The 26,059-nt window shown below is 43.5% G+C and overlaps 1 protein-coding gene and 2 pseudogenes across 1 annotated transcript; all 3 read right to left on the bottom strand.

The window, feature by feature from the left end:
• Positions 1 to 1,877: 1,877 nt before the first annotated feature.
• On the bottom strand, positions 1,878 to 3,439 carry LOC115742762 (UDP-glycosyltransferase 88B1-like). Its single transcript, XM_030677245.2, has one exon. It carries the CDS (start codon positions 3,368 to 3,370, stop codon positions 1,946 to 1,948), a length of 1,425 nt encoding a protein of 474 aa, XP_030533105.1. The 5' UTR covers positions 3,371 to 3,439; the 3' UTR covers positions 1,878 to 1,945.
• Positions 3,440 to 7,716: 4,277 nt separating this feature from the next.
• LOC115742697 lies at positions 7,717 to 9,267 on the bottom strand (annotated as a pseudogene).
• A 2,785-nt stretch (positions 9,268 to 12,052) lies between these two features.
• Positions 12,053 to 20,141, bottom strand: LOC115732262 (annotated as a pseudogene).
• Between the last annotated feature and the right edge of the window lie 5,918 nt (positions 20,142 to 26,059).

The raw sequence follows: 26,059 nt of genomic DNA, 5'->3' as shown, positions 1-26,059 counted from the left end.
ATTATTTGCTTCATTTTTCTTTTCTGTTTCATCTTGACAGAATCGGCCGGTTCAGTCCGGAGGGGCGGTTATCGGTTTGAGTGTTTCCTTTTGCTCGCCCCTGCTGCGGCCACAAGACAAGACCCCTTTCCCCTCAAGCACACGAATCATCTTCAAACGTGTTTGGTTTTTTCTTTTTTGGCTTTTTAAATTGCAATCTGGTTTCCTCCGAAAGTCAGCGTCATTCACAGATCTTATAAAACGAAAAACCCAACGGACCGTGATCCTTCATCTTTGGCTGTGTATAAATTCGGATGAGCCCGTGTTGCGTTGAGCTCACGGAACGGCCCTAAAATTAGCGAGAACCCAAGCAGAATTCGGACAATTCTCATATTAAAACACAGCGACTGTGGTGTAAGATTGTCATTTACTTAATGTAATAAAGTCGTGAGAAAGAGCTGGTAATCCATCGGTCAACTTTGGGGGGGAAAAGTGGAAGCTATGCAGAAAGGTAGCTCTAGAAATATATGCAGAGCAAATAGAAGGTTCAACGTCAATCTTGTCAAACTCGACTAGCCGATTAACGAATGAAATCTTTCTTTCGACCAAAAAAAAAAAAGAAAACCTCTCGACTAGTCAAGAGTTGGGACGGTTTAAAAGCATCTAGGCTCTTCATCTTACGTTTGGGTCTTGAAAATGGATTTGTCCGTCGTCAATTTCCGTCATCCTACTAACGCCGCGGGCTTCATTTACCCGAGGGCCAGAAACTTTTCGAACGAGCGGTCGCGTTATCCAGCTTTCAACACGTGATAGTTGTTAGGCCGTCAATTTTGGAAAATTTTCCATCTGAATCGAAATGATCAAGTGCAGTGGTTGGAGAGAATGTTAGGTAATTCGGTGCAGCATTTGACAGTTTGGTCTGACGATTAAGGTTTCGGGTCTTCCACATGATCCATTTATCAATTAATGGGCTTTAATTTTCGAGTTCAGCTGCTTGTCAAGACAGTGACGCAATTGCATGATCCAAAGAACGGATCTCTGTCGGAGGCGACGGTGCCCGAACGACAACTGCGGACGCACTTCGTCACTTTGATTATGAAACCCGTCGTTTGACGTGGCTTTTAAAATAAGTTCTTTGCCGGTTTGATGTTTGGACCACGTTACCCCTTCTGAGAGCATCCATCTGAAGTCGTGGCTTACCTTATCACTTTGCAGATTGCTCGAGCGCCTTTGAAATCGCCAAGGGGGAGCTTTAAGGCCGATTTCCTCTAAGAAATTATAAATCCCAATCATCAAAAGCTTCAATGACTCAAACTTGTGTTGTAATATATTCGGATAATATTTTCCTAAAAATGATGGCTTGCATCGCCTATAAAAACAAGGGAACCAAAAATATCTTCATCATTCGTGAAAGTGTTTAGTCATAAATTGCTGTCGATAATGAAATTTTTTTTGACCGACTAATTATCTCAAGTCACACAAGCGATCAATTGTAGGAAGATATTTTTCCTGTCATTCGATTAAAATGGAGACTAAGACACTAAGGTTTCAATTAAGGCCGTGGGCTAGTAGAGTTCGCCATTGTGAGAAAGATTGATTGCGCGCGCGCGTGTGTATGCATGTACAGTGATAGCGAATTACACAGTCCAAAGCTCCAAACCCAACTCTCTGTACTAAACCGAGTCACCGACCCACGGGCACCCATATCCGGCCCAGTGGGCCTAATTGCTCCGTGTTCCATTCCGCTGGCCGCTATCTAACAACGACGTGTCGTTTTACTTCGATATGGGAGTCAACGTAGACCGAGATCTCTTGGGTGGACAGGTGGGCCCACCCGTGTCGTGATTAGCCAGGATTAAAAGGGTGTTGGGGCCCATCGGCAGAAAAATCGCGTTACCCAGCCGACGGTAAGAAAGATTCAACAACAGACGAAAGACGGGGACGACCTACAAAAATCCAGGGCATTTCACTGGCGCTTCCACGACTCAGTGAGTCTGGCCAATGCCAACCAAGACGAACCGCCAGGACTCAGAGCAGCCTTGGCTTCTTCCTTCATGGCAAGCGCTCGCTCTCTCACCATCTTGCCCTCCTCGCTCTCCATCAACTCTCTGACTCGCTTCTCCACCTCCTCCGAACTCACCAACCCGTCCTCTGACTCGTCCACCGGCAGGGCGATTTTCGTCTCATGCACCAGCAGCACCCTGTTGTGCCCCTGCTCCGCGTAGAGCGGCCACGCCAGCATCGGCACGCCCGCGCACACCGCCTCAAGCACCGAGTTCCACCCGCAGTGAGTTACGAACCCGCCCACCGAGGGGTGGCTCAGCACCGCCACCTGCGGGGCCCATTTCTTGACTACGAGCCCCCTCTCTTTGGTACGTTCCAGAAAGCCCTCCGGAAGCAGGGAGCCCAAGTCCAGGTCCGGCGTCGTCGACGTGGCGGCCTCTTGGTTCTTGCCCTTCGTCGGGCTACGGACCACCCACAAGAACCGTCGACCGCTCCTCTCCAGCCCCATCGCTATTTCCTTCAGCTGTTCCACCGAGAACACGCCCAAGCTCCCGAAACACAGGAACACGACGCTTCCTCTTGGCTGCGAGTCCAGCCACGTCAGACACTCCTGCGATCCGCCATCGTCGTCTCCCTTGCTAGAGATCAGTGGCCCGATGCAGTAAAGCGGCGGAGTGGGCCCGCCGGGAACACACTCGCCGTCCACTATGGCTCGTATCGCTCTCGGCTCGAGCTTCTCAAAGGTATTGACTATGATCCCGGCTGAAGTCTGCATCTTCAGGGACGAATCCAAGAAGCCCTTGTAGGCCTCGTCGTAGCGATCCTGCAAGGGCTTCGCAACATAGGAGGGTGGTATCGGCGGTGTGCCAGGGACATCTATGGGGTCGTCAAAATCTTTAACGCTTTTGGCGAACTTGTCGTGAAGAGTTGGAACGTAAAGGAAGAAGTTGAGGAAACAGGCGCCGGAAGTGAAGAAATAGTAGCAGGGGATGTGGAGCTCATGCGCGACGGCGAGGGCGGGGGCGCAGAAGAAGTCGATGACGAGGCCGTGAACGACGTGGTTTTCTGAGATAGAGGTGAGGGTTCGGTGGACGTTGGGGTTGTTGAGGCGGAGGAGCTCGAAGGCGAGGGTTTCGTGGTGGGGGGAGGCGGTGGAGAAGTCTGGGGGGAGGGTGGTGGCAGGGAAGAAGTGGAAGACGATGGAGGGGACGGTGGCGGAGACGGAGGCGATGTAGGCGGTGGTGGAGCCGGCGTCGTAAGCTTGGTTAGTGATGAGGATGTGGATGGAGAGGGAAGGGCGCTGGGCGAGGAGGAGCTTGCCGAGCTCAACCATGGAGATGAGGTGGCCGATCGCCGGTGACGGATACAGCACGACTGCTTCTTTCATTGCTTGGGCTTGTTGGGTTTCCTTGAACGGCGTTGAAGTTCTCTGAGACCGAGGGTGTGAGGTGAGGGAGAGTAGATTGGTCCGCTCAATCTTCTCGAGGTGATCACTAAAAAATCGTACCTCGTAATTCCAATGCTGTCGGATGCAGGATGAAATGACCGACATAATTTATGGAAAATTTATCTTTGTGGGGTCAAAAAAGTAAGGGCCCAATATTGTTCGGATCTGAACCCTTGGAAACGATAGAATATTAGGTTTCCCTGTAGCAGAGATGGAATGGTGCTCCAGTCCAGGGTCTCTCCACGAGAACTCAAAGAGGCCACGTGGCAACCGAAGCCCGCGGTCAGAAAATTTTCAAAATCTGGAAAACCTTCCGTCTCCGTAAACGCCGTTACTTCGTTTCCCCCTTCTTCTGTCTTTGCGTCTTCCCCAGGAGAAAAATTTGTCATGTGCGCGCTATTTTCTCTCTCCCATCCCACGATCTGCTCACTCTCTCTCTCTCTCTCTCTCTCTCTGAAAGTCCAACCAAGAAGAAAACGAAGAAAATCTTTTGGGTTTTTCCAGTTTCAAATCCCAAATCTTCCTCAAATCCGTGAAGACTCCTCTGTTTCGAAGGCCATCTTGAACCGCATTCCAGAACACCACCGGATCTGCATCGCTGCTTTCACCTTGGAAGACTTCACACAGAATTCAGGGGTACTCGCTCGAGTATAGTGAACCACCTCGAGTCGCTGGCCACAAGCCGTAGGCCCTGGCCGGTGAGGGCTGGTTATATATATTTATATAGAGAGTCTTTCTTCATGCATACATTGTCAATGTTTGAAATGAGGCTAGTCTACATGATCTATAACCCAAATATTTTGCAAACCGATATTCGATACCAAATACATTTATCAAACTGATTTTAAATAGTGAGATTCCGTTGGACCACTGTTTCCAAGGGTTCAGATCCGAACAATGTTGGGCCCTTACTTTTGACCTCACAAAAATAAATTCTGTGTAAATTATGTTAGCCATTTCATCATGCATCCGACAGCATTGGGATTACGAGGTACGATTTTTTGATGATCACCTCGAGAAGATTGAGCAAACCAATCTACTCTCCCTCACCTCACACCCTCGGTCTTAGAGAACTTCAATGCCGTTCGGGGAAAACCCAATAAGCCCAAGCAATGAAAGAAGCGATCGTCTTGTATCCGTCACCGGCGATCGGCCCCTTCAAGGGCCGGTTCCTAAACCGGAATTGGCCGTTCTGACGAACCGGCCACGTCTACTAGCAGTTTCCTATACAAAGATTGTACTAGCATAACAGTTTTTGTGCTATTGTGAAAGCATAACTCACAAATTCTTGAAAGAATGGACATCGCAATAATTTTTTATTTTTTTATTTTTTATGACTCCAAAACAAACTATTATTCTCATAGTAAAGACAGTCACATAAGCATTTTCTATATTTAATTATTAAAACAATACGTGATCCACGTGATTTTATAGACTATAGATGCACTAGCTTCTCGTTAGGTTAAGCTAGCATTTCATCCGAAAGCTTCATAAATTCAATTATTATTATTTTTTTGTCGAAGTGTATTCGATTATTTATTCATCATGTTTTGAGCACTATATTAAGGATATTAGGATCTCTTACCTTATTCTTTTAAAATGGCTTGATAAAATTGTAATGATTGTTTAACCTAACGGGACTCGTACACGACTTTAGAAAAGGACTTTTTAAAAGCATTGACGGTTTTCGATCATACGCTCTCCTTTCTTTGGACGGACGGTGGGGTTGATTCTTGATTGATTTGGGTGACAAAGAGTCGACCCATTACTTTGCTAATGCGGATTTGTTATCGACGTGAGAATGGCATGTCAAGTTGGGACCGAATCACGAGTATAGATTTGAGAGTAAATTGAATGTTGGTGATTTTTTAGACAAAATAAAATTCGAGCCAGATTTGGGACTGAATTTAAAATTGAAAATTTTTCTTAGGCAAAAAAAAGTTCGGGATAAATCTGAAATTGGATATAAAGTTTGGGATTTTTTCTAAGATAAAAAAACTTCGAGACAGATTTGGGATGAACCTAAAGTTGGGAATTTTTTAGAGAATTAAGCCGATCATAATAAGAAAATTATGGGTGATAACACTACCTAGTTGGCTTATTTGACAACTCGGTTTAAACGCAGGCACTAGAGGTAGAAGTTCGACGCCATATTTTCTTTCAAGTAATTGTTCGAACTTTAGGAAAAATTCCAAATAAGGGTCCGTAGCGCTTTCGTTTTCTCAAATAAGGGTCTGAAGTGGACCTTGTTTCAAAGAAGGGTCTGACCAATGATATTTTCGTAATTTTTTTTTATTTTTTTCCTTTTTTTTCGTTTCCTTTTTCCCTTCCAATACCAACTTAACAACACATCTCTCTCCTCTCTCTCTAACCCACCAACACCTCCATGGCAGATCACCAAACACTGGCGCGATTTAGCAGCCGCAGAGCTCCAGAAACGGACTCAACCCACCCTCAAGAAGCACACAAAACAAGCCCTTATCGCCACCACTATAGCCATAGTCAAAGACCCAAATCCCACCATTCCCTCTAGGCCCTTCGACATGCCCAGAATTGTAGTTTCCCAGAAGCCCACCAATTTGAGCTCTGCACCTACTAAAGACACCCTCTTGCAAGCTAAGGCCTTGAATAAATCTGTACACTTTGAGTCTTTCAGGTTCTTGCCTTGCTCGGCCACGGCCAAGCAAGGCAAGGGGAATCAAGAAATGGGGAAGCGGGGCAAGAAGACGAAGGGCGATTGTGTGGTGAAGGTGAAGAAATGGGAGGATGGGGTTGGGGAGCTGGAGCGGTTGAGAAGGAGAAGAGCAAGGTTAAGGTGTCTCGAGATGGGGTTGACATGGTCAAGTTCTCGTCTCTGTCGTTGGTGGAGGAGGAGGAGCTACGGAAGTGCCGCGGAGAGGCTGTTGACGGTGCAAAGAGGAATTCAACGTCTTCAGCGGTGGCGAGTGGTAGGACCATGAAAAAAGAGAAAAACAAAGGAAAAATAGAAAAAATAAAAAATAAAAAAAGAAATTATGAAAATATCCTGCCCTTCTTTGAAACAAAGAGGATGCTTTAGGCCCCTTTTTTTAAAATAATGTTCACTTTATGTCCTTATTTGAAAAAAAGAGAGTATTTCGAGCCCTTATTTGAAATTTTCCTCGAACTTTATGGAGATCACGTAAACATTCCACCTACTCCAGCCAAGGTTGAAATTTCAAATGGTGATTTAGACAATTGAAAATGGGTCGAGTAGAACTGTAGCCGTTTGTTTCACAAAAAATGAATGATTTTGAAAATATTTCTTAAAAATGACCATTTGTATCACTTACGAAGGTCAATAACCGAAAAATATTTTATTATTTACAAAGTCATTTAGATAAAAATTGCTATCGATATTACAAATATTTCTCATTGACGAATTATTTCACTCGATACAAGCGATGATTTAAAAAAAAAAACTTTTTCAAATTATTGATATTTTGCTAAACAATCGAAGCCTTAAACCTCCCTCATTATTAAATCCCTTTTAGTACCTGCCGCATCATCTATATTTTGTATTCGCATTTTTCATTCGTCGCCGTGCTTTCATCGTACAATCAATTAGTTTGGTAATGCCACAGACTTGTTTGGTAAAGCACGCGCCTCTTGGTGAAGGCGAAACGATCGCAAGCAATGAGTAATTTCAAGCCTATTTATCTGTTGATAACCGAAAGCATGCGATATTTTTCCCTTCGCTGTCATAATTCAAAATTTTAGCCAATTTCAGAATAGTAAAATATATGTTACTTCACGTGCTAACATTCACATGTTGTGAAAATTTCAGCGGGTAAAAAAATATTTAATTTGTGATGACCCGCAAGACTTTGATTTAACAAACAAAAAAAAAGGCATACCAAATTTCCCCATATCTTTTACATAAAGGATAATTGCAACGAAAAATCTTTAAGTTTAAACTCTGTTCGACCAAAGCTTTAATGCCTCGAACTTGAGTTTACTTAGCAATGTGTAATATATTCAATCTAGCATATCGAGGATTCAATTAAGCTCGTGGGCTCTTTGATTTCCCTATTGTTAGAAAGGTTCGAATTCGCTTTTGTTGGATTCTCCAACTCCAAAAAGACGGAATCGGGCTCTCGACTTTCGCAAATAATACAAGGTCTATTCTGCCACGTGTAATTGTTCATCACTTTGATGTTTTGTTTTGTCTCAAAATTAATAGACCCGAGGGGAATACAATCGACCCAAATTAACCGGAAACTAAAACATAAAAAAGCGCATGCCACTTTCTTCATAACGGTGACGGGCGACGAGACGACCTACAAAGTCCAACGCGTTTCACTCGCGCTTCCATGACTCAATGAGTCCGGCCAACGCCGACTGAGATGACCCGCCGGGGCTCAGAGCAGCCTTAGCTTCTTCCTTCATGGCATCCGCTCGCTCTCTCACCATCTTGCCCTCCTCACTCTCCATTAACTCTCTGACTCGCTTGTCCACCTCCTCCGAACTCACCGACCCCGTCCTCGGACTCGTCCACTGGCAGGGCGATTCTCATCTCCTGCACCAGCAGCACCCTGTTGTGCCGCTGCTCCGCGTAGAACGGCCACACCAGCATCGGCACGCCAGCGCACACCACCTCAAGCACCGAGTTCCACCCGCAGTGAGTCGTGAACCCACCCAACGAAGGGTGGCTCAGCACCTCTACCTGCGGGGCCATTTCTTGACCACGAGCCCTCTCCCTTTGGTACGTTCCAAAAAAACCCTCCGGAAGCAAGGACCCTAAGTCCGGGTCAGGCATCGCCGACGTTGCCGCCTTTTGGTTCTTGTCCTTGGTCGGGTGACGGACCACCCACAAGAACTGTTGACCGCTCCTCTCCAGACCCGTCGCTATTTCCTTCAGCTGTTCCGCTGAGAACACGCCCTAGCTCCCAAAACATAGGAACACGACGCTCCCTCTCGGCTGCGAGCCCAGCCACGTCAGAGGCTCTGGTGATCTGCTGTCGCCGCCTCCCTTGCTAGAGATCAGCGGACCAACGCAGTAAAGCGGCGGCATAGTCCCACTGGGCACACACTCGCCGTCCATGATAGCTCTTATAGCTCTCGGCTCGAGCTTCTCTCGAAGGTGTTGACTATGATCCCGGCCGAAGTTTACATCTTCAGGGACGAATCTAAGAAGCCCTTGTAGGCCTCGTCATAGCGATCCTGCATTGTCTTCACAACATCGCAAGGCGGTATAGGGGGTGACCCGGGGACATCTATGGGGGCGTCAAGGTCTTTAAAGCTTTTCACAGACTTGTGGTGAAGGGTTGGGACGTAAAGGAAGAAGTTGAGGAAGCCGGCACTGGAAGTGAAGAAGTAGTAGCAGGGGATGTTAAGCCCATGTGTGACGGCGACGGCAGCGACGGAGAAGAAGTCAATGACAAGGCCGTGGACGACATGGTTTTCGGAGATAGAGGAGAGGGCGCAGCGGATGTTGGGGTTGTTGATGCGGAAGAGCTCGATGGCGAGGGTCTCATAGTGGGGGGAGAGGCTGGAGAAGTCTGCGGGTAGGGTTGTGGCAGGGAAGTAGTGGAAGGCAATGGAGGGGATGGTGTCGGAGACGGAGGCAATGTAGGTGTCAGTGGGGCCGGCGTCGTAAGCTTGGTTGGTGATGAGGATGTGGATGGAGAGGGAAAGGCGGTGGGTGAGGAGGAGCTTGCCGAGCTCCACCATGGAGATGAGGTGGCTGATGGCCGGTGAAGGGTACAGCACGATTGCTTCCTTCATTGCTCGGGCTTGTTGGCGTTGCTGGAACGACGTTGAAGCTCTCTGAGACAGAGGGTTTTGGTGAGATTGGTTTGTTTCTTTTTAGTCTTAGTTTGCAATGGAGAAATTTTGATATGCGTGCAATGTACATGCAGAATTTAATCTGGAATATTGCATATGCATCACTATTTTCAATAAAACTTTGAATTAATTAGCATCTCCTTGGAAACATTTATATCAATTGACACACGTCGGGTAAAAAAAGAAAATCATAGAAAATTGTTCATAGAAAATGTGACAGAAAAAATCAATCATAGTACTATGAAGTATGAGTGATTAATACGTTAGTGATGATAATAATGCGATTTTTAGGGCCTTTTTGCGTGCCATTAATCGAAAGCAAAACTACTTTTTCTCTTTCCTATCAAAACTTAAGATATTATTCAAATGTCAAAATACTATGGAAGGCTTATGCGTTAGATTACGTGCCAACAATTACATACTACGATGATTTCGAATCGTGCGAACAAGAAAATATTGTTACGATTAGGTGTGCCATGAGATTTTGATTTTAAAAAAATGAGAAAAAGAATCACACCATTTGCCCCCATATCTCTTACATAAGGGATAGTTGTAAAAAATGGTCCTGGAATTGACATATAAAATATCATCATCACTTTAAAGAAACTTTAATTTGCATCTCCTCCAAATTCAGAACAAACATTTCCCCCGCACATCTCTTTGCCCTCCCTCTCTCTCGTCTAGAATTTATTACCGCGTCTCTGGTGCTCCTCTCCTTCAAGCCCCACACCTCGATAGCCCCATCCTCTCTCCTCTCTCTCAAGGATCTCATGATTCATGGTCATGGTGTTAAGGTGTGGTTCATACTTTCCATTGACAGAAAAACACGTGGATCCAATAGTCTATGAATAGCTATTGGCATATTGCTACACACACACACTTTTTTTCTATAGTAATTAAGTGATGTAACGAGAAGTGCAGGATGTTAATTATAATAAAATCCTCTGTTAGCGTAGTCATAATTTAAGAATGAATCATGATAAAACCTCGTGTCTCAATTTTCTTTTCTCGCTTTTTCACTTTACTTCGTTTGAGATTTGAGCACGAGCCATGAGCTCGACCATGTTGAGCTTGTGCTAGCCTCACGGCTCACGCTTAGTCCTCGGGGGCTCACACAAGCTCAGCAAGTTGGGCCACCGAGCTTATAAGTCTCTCATTGTGTCTTCTAGAGACCATGCCCCAATCCGGTCTAGATTGAGTTGCCCAAACCTTGACGGGGACAACATTGAGGCAGTGACCATAAGCAGCTTCGAGTCCAAGGTCAGCCCGTCGAGGACAGCAAAGGGCAGGGCGACGAGGCTGTAGTCGGCTGACGATGGGTAGGAGAGAGATGGTGGAGGAAAGAGAAATATGTGTTTTATAGTTTATGGTTTTCCATTGAGGGTAATTTAGGGAGGAAAAATGAAAATTCTTATAAATAAATGGGGTTGTGAGAGCGCAAGTTGATAGGAAAGTAGAAACCTCAAGATCTAAGTAATAAATTTTATAAGTGGAAATGATTTCATATTAATTGCAAGGGAAATGCTTCATTAAAAGTAATGTCGGGGACGATACAATCATAACCGTAGATGCACATACCATTACTGCGTGATTTGCATAAAGCACTCATTGATTGAAAAATCGTAATCGACAGTACAATAAGACTGTCGGGGTAGCAGCTCCCTAGTTGCAAACCTCGTGATTTTCGTAAGAAAATTGATTATGTAATAGTTTTTGAGTGATTATTAATTGTTATTCTAACAGTCAATTTTTTACCATAAAAAATAAGTAATAATTAATTAAAAATGTTGTGTGGTCCTCTTTTTCTAAGAATTTGTGACCTACAATTCTCATAGCCACCCAAAGACTGTTATGCTAGCAAAGTCCTTTTTGTAATTATCCGATCACTCAAAGGCAGTTATGCTAGTAAAGGCCTTTTTGTAATTATCCCCGTATAAAATTGCTCTTTATATACATATAATCTCCATTTACTTATCAGTTTAAGTTTTTTTGTTGCACTTTTTAATATGGTATGAGAGCCAAGTTCTTCCCTAGTTAATTTCATGCATGTGTCCGTTGCATTCATCAAATTCCATATAACATTCACGTGCCATTCCCGACGCGGCTTGCACATGAGGAGCTATAGAAATATTTTAGAGCTTCAAATGCTCTTTATATACACAAGGTCTCTCTCCCTCTATAAGTTTAAGTTGTTACATTGAACTTTCTAACATAAATAATGGCAAATGATGAATATTGGATCTTCAAACATTTGATTACTGCAATTTCGAATGAAACACTAGAAAAATATTGTAAGATATTGAAATTTTGATTGTAACATTGTTTTGCCAGGCAATTCGATGGAACTCTCAAACGACTAATCATATAAGAAAGATGTGTTTAAACACCTAACTCGCTTACGCTATTTCTTACTAAATTAGTTCTAATAAGTCACTTTCACTAGTAATTGCCGACCTGATCCAGTTGGCTAGACGGGCACAAGTAAGGTTGCATAAGGGGGCAAAAAAGCGAAAATTATCAAAAATTATTAAACCTATTGTAATTATACCAATTTAGTCATAAATCTTTTTTTGTCAATTGAGTCATAAACTTTCTTACATTTGTATCGATTCAGTTCATCCAGATAACTTTAGCCGACACCGACATAAACACCGACACTAACGTGGATAATTTTTAATAGATTTTTTTTTTCTTCTCGTTCTTCCTCAAGGAGGCCGGCATCATGGCTAGAGATTTTGCGAACACAATGCAAGAGAGATTTTATTTCACCGAGAAAATAAAGGGTTTAGTTTGCATTGAGACAATCAAAGCACAGACTACCAGATAAAATTCAACCATGCTCATCCTCCTCTTTACGTTTTGGGACAAACAAAAACATTAAAGGCACATGCCACTTTGTTCGGAAATGGACGACAAGAAAGATTCTTCAACGGACGAACCACCGTGACGACCTACAAAATCCATCGCGTTTCACTCGCGCTTCCACGACTCAATAAGCCCGGTCAACGCCGACAGAGACGACCCGCCGGGGCTCAGAGCAGCCTCAGCTTCCTCCTTCATGGCGACCGCTCGCTCTCTCACCATCTTGCCCTCCTCGCTCTCCATCAACTCTCTGACACGCTTCTCCACCTCCACCGAACTCACCGACCCGTCCTTTGACTCGTCCACCGAGAAAATATTAGGTGCGACCAGAGTGCCAGCGCATCTCTGAGTCGCACCATTCAGCGACTGCCACCTGGCAGTCCGGGCCCCACCACAGAAAATTTTGAAATGACCAAACTCTTGCCGTCTCCGTTTACTCCCGTTAACGCCAACTCCGTCCCATCCCAAGAATTAAACCTAATATTTTCTCCTCTCTCTTCTTCTCTCTCCATTAAAGGTAGAGGGGGCCATTTGGGCCCGTGGGCCCGGAACCGGCCCGTTGACCGGGCCCACAGTTCCGGAAACGTGGGAACCGGCCCGGAACCGGCGGTTCCGGGCCGGTTCGAAACCGTCCCAAACAAAAAAAAAAAAAAAAAATGGGCCGGGGGCGAGAGCCGTTGGGCTCTGCGCCCCCGGGCCCCTCCCCTCCCTCCCCCCCTCCTTCTCCTTTGGGCCGTTGCCAACGTGCAACGGCCAAATTGGCCGTTTGTTTAATAAATAAAAAAAAAAGAATTAAAAATGATTCTTGTCTATAAATGCATATGCTTCCCCTTTCATTTTTGTCACAAATTCTCCGAACAATCTCTCGAATTCTCTCCGAAATTCTCTCAAATCGCTCAAATTCTCCCAATTCTCTCAATCCCGACTCAATTCTCTCAATCGGATTTCCGATCAATTCTCTCAAAAATGGCAAGTGGAAGCGTAAATGCCGACAAGGGCAAGATGGCTATGGGAGATTCCGAGTATCCCATTCCCGAATATGATTCTCGTGAGTATGCAAGTTGGGAAGACGACGACGATAATATCAACTATGTCTCGATTCCGAACGTCGAGCACATCCCAACACAAGAAAGTCTTCATCCTCCCACCGGTGTCGAAGAAACGTCAACGGCAACGGCAACGGCAAATGAGCCGGAACGGAAGGACCGAGATAATACATCGGACTTGTGGCTACACTTCGACAAGGTACGTGATGAAGTCGAAGATAAGTATAATGTAAAATGTAAATATTGCTCGCAAACATATAAATTCACGAAAGGAGACGGCTACGGAACATTCCGTCGGCATTTGACGAAAAAACATCCAACGCAAGCGGGGATCGACAATACGCAACAACAAATTTCCGGGTACGCCACTTCTAAGCCTCATCCTTTATTTCGTTTCACCGAAGCACTTTATAAACAAACATTAGGTGAATATGTTGCCCTTGATCATGCTCCGTTTAATACTGGTGAAAATTTTAATATGAAACATTTGATAAATACTTCGTTGGTTCCATAGCGCCAACTATTCCAAAAAATACTCTTAAACGCGAAGTTTTTCATCTTTATAAAAAAGGAAAAAAATCTTTAGCAAATTTTTTTGGGGAATTCAATGGACGTGTGCATATAGGTAGCGATATTTGGAGTGATCCTTGGCAAATTCATTCTTATATGGGTGTCACGTGTCATTGGATAGATGACAATTGGATGATTCAAAAAAGACTTATTGCATTCCGAGTTTTTGATGAAAGCCATTCGGCTCATAATATTTATAGAATAATTAGGTAAGTTTTAGAAGAATATAATTTAATAAATAAAGTATTTTCAATTGGTTTTGATAATGCCGCCGCAAATACCGCTTCTATTCCCGAATTAGAAAATATTTGCAAACCCACTTTTGGCGGACAATTTTTTCACATTAGATGTGCCTGTCATGTTTTAAATTTATGTGTACAAAATGGTTTACGAACTCTTGACACTTCTCTCGCCCCAATAAAAAGTGCAATTAAATTTTTATGGAGTCGTCCCCAATGTATGAAATCATGGGGGGTAAGAAGATTTCAAAAAAATATTCCGACTCGTTGGAATTCTACGTACGAGTTGCTTCGGCAAACTTTTGAATTTAAAGATTTATTATGTATGTTTATTTCACAAAATATTCCCGAAATTACTTTACTTCCTCAACATTTGGACGTTTGCAAGAAAATTTTAGATATTTTGAAAATTTTTAATGATGCTACTAAGACTTTATCTGGTATTTATTATCCTACAACGTATTTATTTTTAATAGAGTGTGTTAATATTAGTAGTGTTTTTAGTGAATATGAAAATGATACCGAATTAGGTCAAACTATTTTAGTAATGCGAGAAAAATGGTTGCATTATTATTTGCAAATTCCTCTTGTCTATTTAGTTGGTATTGTTTTTGATCCACGTATTAAATTAGACGGTTTACAAGATTATTTGAATGTGTATTATCATGATTGTTTACATTTGGATGATTCAATAGATATTTCAAATATATTATGACATGTTAAAGAATCTATAGTAGCATTATATGGAGAATTTTGTAGTAGATATGGTTTAAGTGATTCCGGATCTTTACAATCTACTGCCTCACGTAGCGAAGGTGGTAGTTCACTTAGTAGAGGGTATAATATGCTTAAGAGTAGGCAAAAAAAAAAAAAAGGGGCAACAGGTAGTATTTTTGAATTAGAAAAATATTTAACCACTCAATTTGAGTTTCGTGATGCAGAACATAGTACAGATTTCGAAATCCTGCGGTGGTGGAAGAGTCACCAAATCGAGTATCCAGTTCTCGCCCTCATCGCTCGTCAAATATTAGCAACCCATTCTTCAACGGTTGCGGTTGAACAAGCATTTAGTTACGGAGGATTAATTTTGGACTCTCGCCGTTCAAGATTAAGCCCGGACTCTGTGGAAGCTCAAGTTTGTGTCGGCGATTGGACGAGGGCGAAATATCGACACCAAGAGTTAGATCGTGAACACGAATTTTTTAGCGATGATGTTGGAGATACCACCGCCACGGGTACTACAACGGGAAGCGACGATTAGGAGTGTGCACGGTCCGGGCCGGTCCGGTCCCGGCATGGAACCGGGGACCAGACCGTAGTCCCGGTCCCCATATTTTTGGGACCAAGGACCGGACCGGGACCGCTGGTCCCGGTCCGGGCCGGTCCCGGTCCGGTCTTGGTCCCGGTCCAAGAGGACCACTAACTATTGAAAATCTAGTCAACTTAATAAATTATGCCATGGTAAAAACATAGCGACTCGCTATGACTTTTATGATCGACAAACTTGACCAAAATGTTCGAATTCAATACCAAATCCAGCCATTACATGATAAAAACATCACCAACCGCACTTAAAAAAGCCTGCAGGGAGAAAAGATGACCAAAAACAAGATGGAAAATAAGACTAAAAAGAGAGTCTTGAGAAAGAGAGTGCGGCCGTGCAAGGTTGGGAAAAAAATGGGCAATGGACTTTTATTATTCTATTTTGTTTTCAATTTTTTTTTGCAATTGTATATATTTATATATAAATAATTATATATTATTGGCGGTCCGGTCCGGGTCGGGCCGGTCCGATCCCAATGCAAGAAACCCGAGGACCGGACCGCCCAGTCACCGGTCCCATTTATTGGGACCGGGGACCGGACCGCCCGATCACCGGTCCCATTTATTGGGACCGGGGACCGGACCATCCACCTCAAGGACCGGACCAACCTGGCTGGTCCGGGCCGGTCCCGGGTTGGTCCAGGCCGGTCCGGTCCGGTTTGCACACCCCTAGCGACGATTGACGATGAGGTAAGTTGGGGTTCTCAAAGGTAAAAGAACTACATGGGCTTTGATTCTTCTATCCCCAAGAAGATATGTAGGCGCTTAATGATAATTCATTAAGTTCAAGCCCATTCCTTCTTCTTCTTTTTTTCCCATATTTTATTACAATGTACAATTTAATTGTATTTTATAATTTATAATTTATTATATTTATTATTTTAAAAATTATTATTAAAAAAGAATCGGAATGAACCGGCGGTTCCGAACCGGAACCGCCGGTTCCGAAGCGGAACCGGAACCGGCTCGGGAACTAGCCCGGAACCGCCATTATACACGGCCGGTTCCGGTTCCACCTTTTCGTGGAACCGGAACCGCCGGTTCCACCGAACCGGCCGTGACTAATTAAAGGCATATGTATCCTCTCTCTCTCTCTCTCTCGCTTTATTTCCAATTGCACACCCCACCCCGTGCGTCCGAAGGCAATCTCTCCCCTTCGCCTCCGCCTGCAGCACGTCGCCTCTGGCTCTGGCTCCGGCACGTCGCCTCCAAGAGCTCCTTCGGCGGCTTCGGTTCCTTCAAGAGACCCCCCGTCGTAGCTGCTGGGTCCGAAACTCATCCACCTACGGGACGACGGCTCAGATCCGCTTCCGGCAAGTTGAGACATTTTTTCTCGGGGGTTTTTGGCTTCCAAAAGCTGGGTGCGCCTTCTCCTTCAAAACCCTGAGCTGTTTTTACCGTCAGCTCCCACCAGAAAACCTCCCTCCTTTTTCTTGAACTGGGTTAAAAAATAATGGAAATTTTTTTCTAGAATGAATGAGGATTTCCAGGCTCTTGGTGTCGCATTTGGAGGTTTCTTGAGGTTTCGCTGACTTGGGTATGTACTTTTTTCCGTTGGGCTGTGAGAGAACATCTCTGTTTTTTTATTACCCTGTATGTGGACATTTGGCCTGTGGTTCAAAAATTGTGTCTTTTATTGGCAAAATAAAGAATGATCCATTTCTGAGAGAGAAGTAAGATGCTTAGGAGTGAATGAAAATAGAATCTGTTTTTGATTCATCTCTACAGCGCTCGGGCTGGAACTGAGTGGCGAGGCGATTAACGTGATGCAAGACGGCAACAGGAGTCCGCCGGAGAAGAATCAGTGGATAAGAAGTAGCGGCTGAAGTGGGTGAAGTTCACCGGCGGAAGGAAAGGGAAATGGAGAGAGCCAAGCTGGAGAATGAGAGAATGGTGCTACTCATCTGCCAAAAGGAGCTCGAATGGCTCATCTTCAACAGCAGCACCAACATTCATCCAACAAATTTAGTGAACCATCCTAGATCACGGGATGATTTTTACAGATAGAGTAGACACAAAGAAGTGGTTATTCTTTAAAAATGTAGTTGTAATCTCAGTATTTCTATATGAATTCAATTGTTTAGCTGTTTTCTTTAGAATCCTTTTCTTTTCGACCTTTATAGCACACTTGATTGCTTCACTTATTTTTATTATTTTTTTTGGTCGAATGCTTCACTCAGTTTAGAATCCTTTTCTTTTCAAGATGATGAGCATAATCAATAGTTATGAATCTTTGCCGGTAAGCTATGATCCAGCTCAATAAGCCAAAAGCTGAACATGGAAAAAAAAAGGCCGTAAAAAGCTTCCTTGTACGGGAAACATGATAGAGATTGAAATAAAATCATATTTTTCTGTTCAGGTCACAAGCATATGTGCCGAAATGGGCTGTTCATCACCCTCCTGAATGAGTTAATAGCATGAATCTATTGTAGCAGCTAAATTTGAAGCACCAATCTCCGATTTATGGTAGTATAACTCATTCTTTCCATACAATACCAAAATTTGATAAGGACACAGCTTTGCAATTTCAGTATCAAAAATTGAGATATCAGGATGACGATTTGTACAGATTCTTGTGCCCGTATAGAACTACCGTTGTTTCCATAGTAGTACCATGCATGTCCATCATATCTTCAGCTTGTTGCGATCCGCAACTGAAGCTAGACATTTAACAGTGATAAAGTTGGAGTTGTTACTGCAGCGTGTGCGCACGGCCTTCCATTGCATCTCTGCCTTCTCTATTTTCTCAAGCATCTTCTGCCGTGCTTTTATCAGATTAAAATAACCAAAACGATTTGTTCGCATCATGAAATCACAGTCTTTTTATGTGCATTTCATGCTCTTCTTTCTTTATTTTGCCAACAAAGACAACTTTTGGCCCTCCAAGAGGAGCGCCTAATATTTTCTCCATTCATAGAGTGCAAGATTCCATTTTTTTTAACACAGTTCAGGAAAAAGGGGGGAGGTTTTCTAGTGGGAGCTGACGGTAAAAACAGCCCAGGGTTTTGTAGGAGAAGGCGCACCCAGCTTTTGGAAGCCAAAAACCCACGAGAAAAAAAGTCTCAACGTGCCGGAAGCGGATCTGAGCCGTCGTGCCGTAGGCGGACGAGTTTCGGACCCAGCAGCTACGACGGGGGGTCTCTTGAAGGAATCGAAGCCGCCCAAGGAGCTCTTGGAGGCGACGTGCCGGAGCCAGAGCCAGAGCCAGAGGCCACGTGCTGCAGGCGGAGGCGAAGGGGAGAGATTGCCTTCGGATGCTCGGGGTGGGGGATGAAATTAGAAATAAAGCGAGAGAGAGAGAGAGAGAGAGAGAGGGGGGGGGGGAGATACAGATGCCTTTAATGGAGAGAGAAGAAGAGAGGAGAAAATAATAAGTTTAATTCTTGGGATGGGACGGAGGGAGAGGGAGAGAGAGAGAGAGAGAGAGAGAAGGGGGGAGCACTAACGGAGATAACGGAGACGGAGGAGTACGTGGGTTTTGAAATTTTGGTGCGCGTGGGACCCGCTTTGACAAGTGGCGATCTCTGAGTGGTGCGACTCAGAGATGCGCTGGCACTCTGGTCGCACCTAATATTTTCTCCACGTCCACCGGCAGGGCGATCCTCATCTCCTGCACCATCAGCACCCTGTTGTGCCGTTGCTCCACGTAGAGCGGCCATGCCAGCATGGGCACGCCCGCACACACTGCCTCAAGCACCGAGTTCCACCCACAGTGAGTCGCGAACCCGCCCACCGAGGGATGGCTCAGCACCGCCACCTGCGGGGCCCATTTCTTCACCACGAGCCCCCTCTCTTTGGTACGTTCCAAGAAACCCTCCGGAAGCAGCGAGCCCAAGTCTTGGTCGGGCATCGCGGACGTCACGGCTTTTTGGTTCCTGTCCTCTGTTGGGTTACGGACCACCCACAAGAACCGCTGACCGCTCCTCTCCAGCCCCGTCGCTATTTCCTTCAATTGTTCCACCGAGAAGACGCCCAAGCTCCCGAAACACAGGAACACGACGCTCCCTATCGTCTGCGAGTCCAGCCACCTCAGACACTCCGGCGATCCGCCGTCGTCACCTCCCCTGCTCGAGATCAGCGGCCCGATGCAGTAAAGTGGCGGAGTGGGGCCACTGGGCACACACTTGCCGTCCATGATGGCTCGTATTGCTCTCGGCTCAAGCTTATCAAAGGTGTTGACTATGATGCCGGCTGAAGTCTGCATCTTCAGGGACGAGTCCAAGAAGCCCTTGTAGGCCTCGTCGTAGCGATCCAGCATCGGCTTCGCAACATCGGAGGGCGGTATAGGCGGTGAGCCAGGGACATCTACGGGGGCGTCAAAGTCTTTAAAGCTTTTGGAAAACTTGTCGTGAAGAGTTGGAACATAAAGGAAGAAGTTGAGGTAGCCGGCGCCGGAAGTGAAGAAGTAGTAGCAGGGGATCTTGAGCTCGCATGCCACAGCAACGGCAGCAAAGCAGAAGAAGTCGATGATGAGGCCGTGAATGACATGGTTTTCTGAGATAGAGGTAAAGGCGCGGCGGACGTTGGGGTTGTTGAGGCGGAGGAGCTCGAGGGCGAGGGTCTCGCGGTGTGGGGAGGTGGTGGAAAAGTCCGGGGGGGAGGGCGGTGGCAACAAAGTAGGGGAAGGAGATGGAGGGGACGGTGGTGGAGACGGAGGCGACGTAGGCAGTTGTGGAGCCGGCATCGTAAGCTTGGTTGGTGATGAGGATGTGGATGGAGAGGGAAGGGCGGCAGGTGAGGAGGAGCTTGCCGAGCTCCACCATGGAGATGAGGTGGCCGATGGCCGGTGACGGATACAGCACGATTGCTTCTTTCATTGCTTGGCTTCTTGGTGTTTCTTGAACGATGTTGAAGCTCTCTGAGACCGAGGGTGCGAGGGAGTGGATTGTTCAATCTCCTCGAGGTGACCATTATAATATGCTGAACCTCGTAACTCCATATGAAATGGCCGACATAATTTATTGAGAATTCATAGTTGTGAAGTCAAAGTATGGGCCCAACCTTGTTCGGATATGTATCCTTGAAAATGGCGGTCCTACGAAATCTCACCGTTTAAATTCAGTTTAGTTTAATATATACAAAAATAAAAATAAAAACATTCAGTTTGATATATGTATCGGTCCATAGAAGGGTTTTTTTCCAATTTAATTTTTTTTAAAAAAATATTTACAAAAATATTTTTTAAAAATAAATATTAACGGATTTGGGCCTTGCTCGGCGGTTGGATCGCCGAGCGGCCGGCCTGGTGGGCCAGCTTGGCTGCTCGGCAGCCCATCTCGTTTTTTTTTTATATATAAATTTCATTTTTTAAGTGTTTTAATTATTTATATTTATAATATTTTCGTATTTTTTAACATGTTTATATTTATTTTATTTATATTTTTTTTTGCGAAGCTTATCTTTATAACATAATTAGTAATAATTAATACAAAAAATTATTAAGATCTATAATTCATAAATAATGTTGTAATTATGTAATTAATTGAAAATATTCACATAAGGAAAATCCTCAATACCAAACGAAAAGAAACCCTAGCCGCAGTATAAAAAATAGAGCCCAAATTTTTTTTTCCGGGGGCGTTGCCCCCGAACCCCCACGCCAATTTATTCGCACCGCAAAAAAGATTTGTAACATCAAAGGGAAAAAAAAAATGCAAAATTGACAAGGTTTGGTTTTGCAAAATTTCCTCCATTTTTCCTTGTCAATTTTGCATTTTTTTTTCCTTCAATGTTACTTCTCGATATTAAATGAACCCTCCTTTCTCTCTTTCCTCCTCTTTCAATCTTTTTAGCCGACCGAATTGCATAATTACAACATTATTTATATGAATATTTTACCAATTTTATATTATGAATATTTTCAATTAATTTCATATATTGTTAAATTTGTCTTGAATTTTATGTACCCGGCCCGACATATTTTTGTGCGGCCTAAAAAATGGAAGAAAAATTGAGATTTGGTTCGTGACGCGGAGAGTTGGGCCGATAGGCCCAACTCGGAGCAAGCGAACAAATCTCTTTTGCGGTGCGAACAAATCGGCGTGGGAGTTCGGGGGCAACGCCCCGGAAAAAAAAAATTTTGGGCTCTATTTTTTATACTACGGCTAAGGTTTCTTTTCGTTTGGTATTGAGGATTTTCCTTATGTGAATATTTTCAATTAATTACATAATTACAACATTATTTATGAATTATAGATCTTAATAATTTTTTGTATTAATTATTACTAATTATGTTATAAAGATAAGCTTCGCAAAAAAAAAATATAAATAAAATAAATATAAACATGTTAAAAAATACGAAAATATTATAAATATAAATAATTAAAACACTTAAAAAACGAAATTTATAAAAAAAATAATAAAAAAAACGAGATGGGCTTGCTCGGCGGTTGGGCTGCCGAGCGAGGCCCAAATCCGTTAATATTTATTTTTAAAAAAAATTTTTGTAAATATTTTTTAAAAAAAAATTAAATTGGAAAAAAACCCTCCATAGAATACTCTCTAAAAACATTATACCGCAATCAAATAGTGGTTATCAAATATTTTGGTCTAAAGATCAGGTAAAATAGGCTCATTTTAAACATTGGCAATGTACTCCTATGGTGTCACCTTTTAAAATAATATATGATCCTCATGATTTATATGTTATACATATGTAATAGTTTCTCGTTAGTTTAGGCAGCATTTCATTTGAATCCTTGGCTCATTCGATTATTTCGTCATCATATATATTTTGAGTTATATATTAAGACTTGATAAAATTGACTGCCATTGACGAAGAAATAAGACGATGGGGGTTGATTCTTGGTCGGTTGGGATGACAAAGAGCAGCTAAGGGTGCGCATGGTAACACTTCTGATCAACTTCTCAACTTCTGACCCGAAGTTGATTTCTCAACTTCTCCTTCAAAACAGAAGCTGATTTTTCTACTTTTATTTCAGATCAACTTCCGATAAGAAAAATTCGTTTGATTATGGTTGAAAATTTCTACTTCTAGAACATTATTAACAAAATCTTCTGCGACCGGCGGCGGGCGGCCGGCGACCGGCGGCGGGCGACCGGCGGGCGGCCGGCGGCCGGCGGCGGCAGGCGGCCGGCGGCGGGCGGCCGGCGGCCGGCGGCCGGCGGCCGGCGGCCGGCGGGCGGCGGGCGGCGGGCCGGCGGCCGGCGACGGGCGGCGGGCGGCGCCGGCGCCAGCGCCCCAGCGGCAGCGGCGGCGACCGGCGCCGGCGCCCGGCGGCGACGGCCAGCGGCAAGCGGCGAGCAGCGGCGCCCGGCGGCGGGCGGCGCGGCGGCAGCGGCCGGCAGCGACGGGCCGGCGATGGGCGGTCGGTGGAGGTCAATGTGATCGAAGAAGTGATTCTAAGGTGGAGAAGTAAAAAAAAATTACTTCTCAAAGTTGGCAAAAAATCTTGCCGGAAGTTAAAAATTCCACCGGAAGTTGAAAATCCTACCGGAAGTCAATTTTTTTACCAAACGGATTTCTACTTCGGCAAGGTTTTTACCAAACGGATTTCCCTGCCAGATTGACTTCTGGCGGAGAAATCCAGAAGTAGAAGTGTTATCATGCAGGCCCTAAGCCCGCACAACTTCTTCGTGAAAAAAAAGGTGAATCGACCTTTTTAAAATTCCAGCACAATAATGTCGTCGATATTTGACCGTGAGCATAATGATAAGAGCTCTGCTGTGGGGCGCAGCTTCACCAACTAGGTAAAAGGAGCATTTGGGCATTGTCACTCACCAGGATGGTTTTCCTTCTTCCCTCAAGAGCTTGCCATCGAGGTAAGACTACGTAGTTGGCTTAGTTCACAAATCAATTTAAATGTGGGACCAACGTGGAATCTTGACCGTCTTTTCTTTCATTTTATTGATTGTACGAACATGTAAATTATGTTGGGAAAATTACCAAAAAAATCCTAACTTATTGCAATTGTGCTAACTTAGTGCTAAACTTTTTTGTTACCGATTCAATCCCAAATATTTTACAATAGTACCAATTCTGTCTATTCGGCTAATTTTGGCTAGTTGACGCCGAAGTGGACACCGGTCGGCCAGCTGTCGCGACCTAAAATTCGGATGTTCCAATTTTAGGTTAATGGATTGCCAAATTAATTAGATTAATTAATTTAGCTCGAACTCTCCCAAGTTCTACCAAATCGTGACTTATGGTTCAAATGATTATCTTTCAAAAAAAATTTTCGGAGCCGCCACTAATCATTTCTTGGTAGGTTGATTAGAAACCTAAATAAAATAGTGGGAGAAAACTATTTTATTTCTGCAAACCAAAGATCTTAAGTTCGGGACTTGGTTACATTAATTTTTCAATTAATGCCCTTACGGTACCAATTTCATGAAAAAAAGTTTGATTTGACAATTTTGATGAATTATGACTTGCGGTTCAAAGGTGTAATTTTTGGGTTTTCTTTTTATTTATTTATTTGTATTTTTGATGTATTTTCGAAATTAAAAAATTAAAGGAAAATGAGAGTGAATTGGTTCAAGATCATCTTAAAGTTTTCGGATTTAACTTGCATTAATTCCAAAATTTTTTAAGAAAATATCTTAACCCTATGTCTGCATCTTTTAATATCTATTCTAATGGATTCCCAAGATCTTGTTTATTGAATGTAATCCATGAGATAAGATTTCTAGAAAATCCTATCTTTCTAAAAAAGTGATAAGACGTGGTTTTTAAGAAACCATATCTTGCTACATCCTTTTTTTATTTTCTGAGATTTTGTGACATGAAAATTAAACATGAGACATGCACGATTTGTTTCTTTTATTGAATTTTTCTGATTTTTTTTTTTGTGATTTTAAGTTTTTATGAATGAATTTAAATTAAAGTTGCAAATCTTTTAATGGAAAGGATAATTACCGCTATTTCTTTCGAATTAAGTTTCGGTCCGAAGCCCGACGGATCGTCCCTAAAAATTCAAAATTCCCGCTAGGGAAATAATTCCATCTAAAGCCCGATAGATAGACTTATTCCCATGTACGCGGTTGCGGATTAGGAAATTCCTAATCGATCACATTTTGAAATATTTTGGTACCTTGAGTATATTCAAAAAGATTTTTGGGTTACCACAAGATTATCACCAAGATCTCAAAATATTTGCATTACGATATAATCTTCCCAAATTAAAGACAAGATATATTGCAAGATATATTCCGAATTTCTTCCAAAAAAATAACGTGCAATCTTCCAACTCAAGCAATGAAATATTCAAAACTTCTAATGCAATTTTCTAAGTAATGCAATTCAAACAATCAATTTTGCAATCAAATATTCAAGATATCCAGGATTCGATTTTTGACATACAATCTTCCAAATCAAGCAATTTTCGGGTATCTCAATCTTGCAAAATGATTTCTCAAGATATGCAGCAAAATATTCAGATTAAGAAAATATCCTAAGAATATCGTGAGATTAGATAATTACCTAATTTCGAAAATTGAAGCAGAAAACTGTAGCACCAAGCAAGCTTTCTTGGACAAAATGGCGAGGAACTTGTGCGCACCTAGGGGAAGGATCACGCAAGCCCAAACGGACTCTGGACAGCAACCAATTTCGAGCTGTGATTGGTGTCAAATGACAGGTGTTCCGCTCCTAAATATGGGGTACTCGATCCCGGACAGTAAATATAACCAACCCTGAAAATTGTCAAAGAAAACACCAAAAACTGCGCTGTTTTGGACCCAAACAGTGGCTAAAACAGTTTTGGACAGCAATTAAATCAGCGCTGAACAACAGCTAAATCAACACCAAATCACAGGGACTTCGTACGCCAAACTCCAGCACAAATGAGCACCAAACAGTAAGGATTTTGGCACACAGTAGCAGCTAAACAAAGAATAAACAGCAGCACAGATTCGCCTTGGACAGCTGCGAAAACGTTTCACCCGGACAAGAATTTGGACTCGTTCAGGTCGCACTTCGATTACGTCGGGACAGCAGCTTGGATGGTGATGATCAGCAGTTGGTTCTTCGACCGCCGTCGTGCTATAACAGGCTACTTCGGAACAGAGTTGATGCTGGGACGATGCTGCAACGTCGGTGGCAATGCAGCGGTGATGACGGGAAGGATAAGGATGGCACGCGGAGGGAGCTTGGCTCGAAGGAGGGTTTCGCCCCTTGAAGAGAAAACTTTCGAACTACTTAAACTCCCTCAAAACCCCTCCCTTTCTCACGTGGATTTCAGCATATAAGCAGAAACGATAGTTTTTTTTTTTTTCTCTCTCTCTCGCCAATAGCTCTCGACGTTCTTTTTTTTAGAAGAATCCCCCCTGAATGTGGACAAGAAACCTCTTTTATAAGCGAAGCAACGGCCCATACAGGAAAGAAAATAACATCACTTTCTCTTAGAATATTAGTATATCTCTTCTTACTTTACCCACACGGCCGAATATATAATTTTCTTATGAGCACAGTTAAATTTCCTTCATTTGACAGTGTATACATCTATTAGTGATTTGCTCGTATTTCCTTCTTATTCCCTCATGGCCAAATATGATTCTAAGAGATATACTCTAGTCTATGAGAAAACCAATATTGTTTAATTTCGGCATTGCAATTTTCGGCAACACATGTACGTGTGAAGAGCTTGGCCGAATATCACCGCGGGCTTAATCCGGATGTTTAAATTCAGAATTATCAACTCGAGTTCATCGCTCGTCCAATTAAGTCAATCTCGCACCGCCGATGCAGATAAATGCTAATGCAAATGCGTGAACTTAAAATCGAGAAACATTAAATATGTTATGCATAAAAATTATTTTTGGCG

Source organism: Rhodamnia argentea, chromosome 10, assembly GCF_020921035.1.
Source record: "Rhodamnia argentea isolate NSW1041297 chromosome 10, ASM2092103v1, whole genome shotgun sequence".
Taxonomy (NCBI): domain Eukaryota; kingdom Viridiplantae; phylum Streptophyta; class Magnoliopsida; order Myrtales; family Myrtaceae; genus Rhodamnia; species Rhodamnia argentea.
The sequence above is the reverse complement of the archived record's forward strand: the minus strand, read 5'-3'. Positions and strand labels throughout refer to the sequence as shown.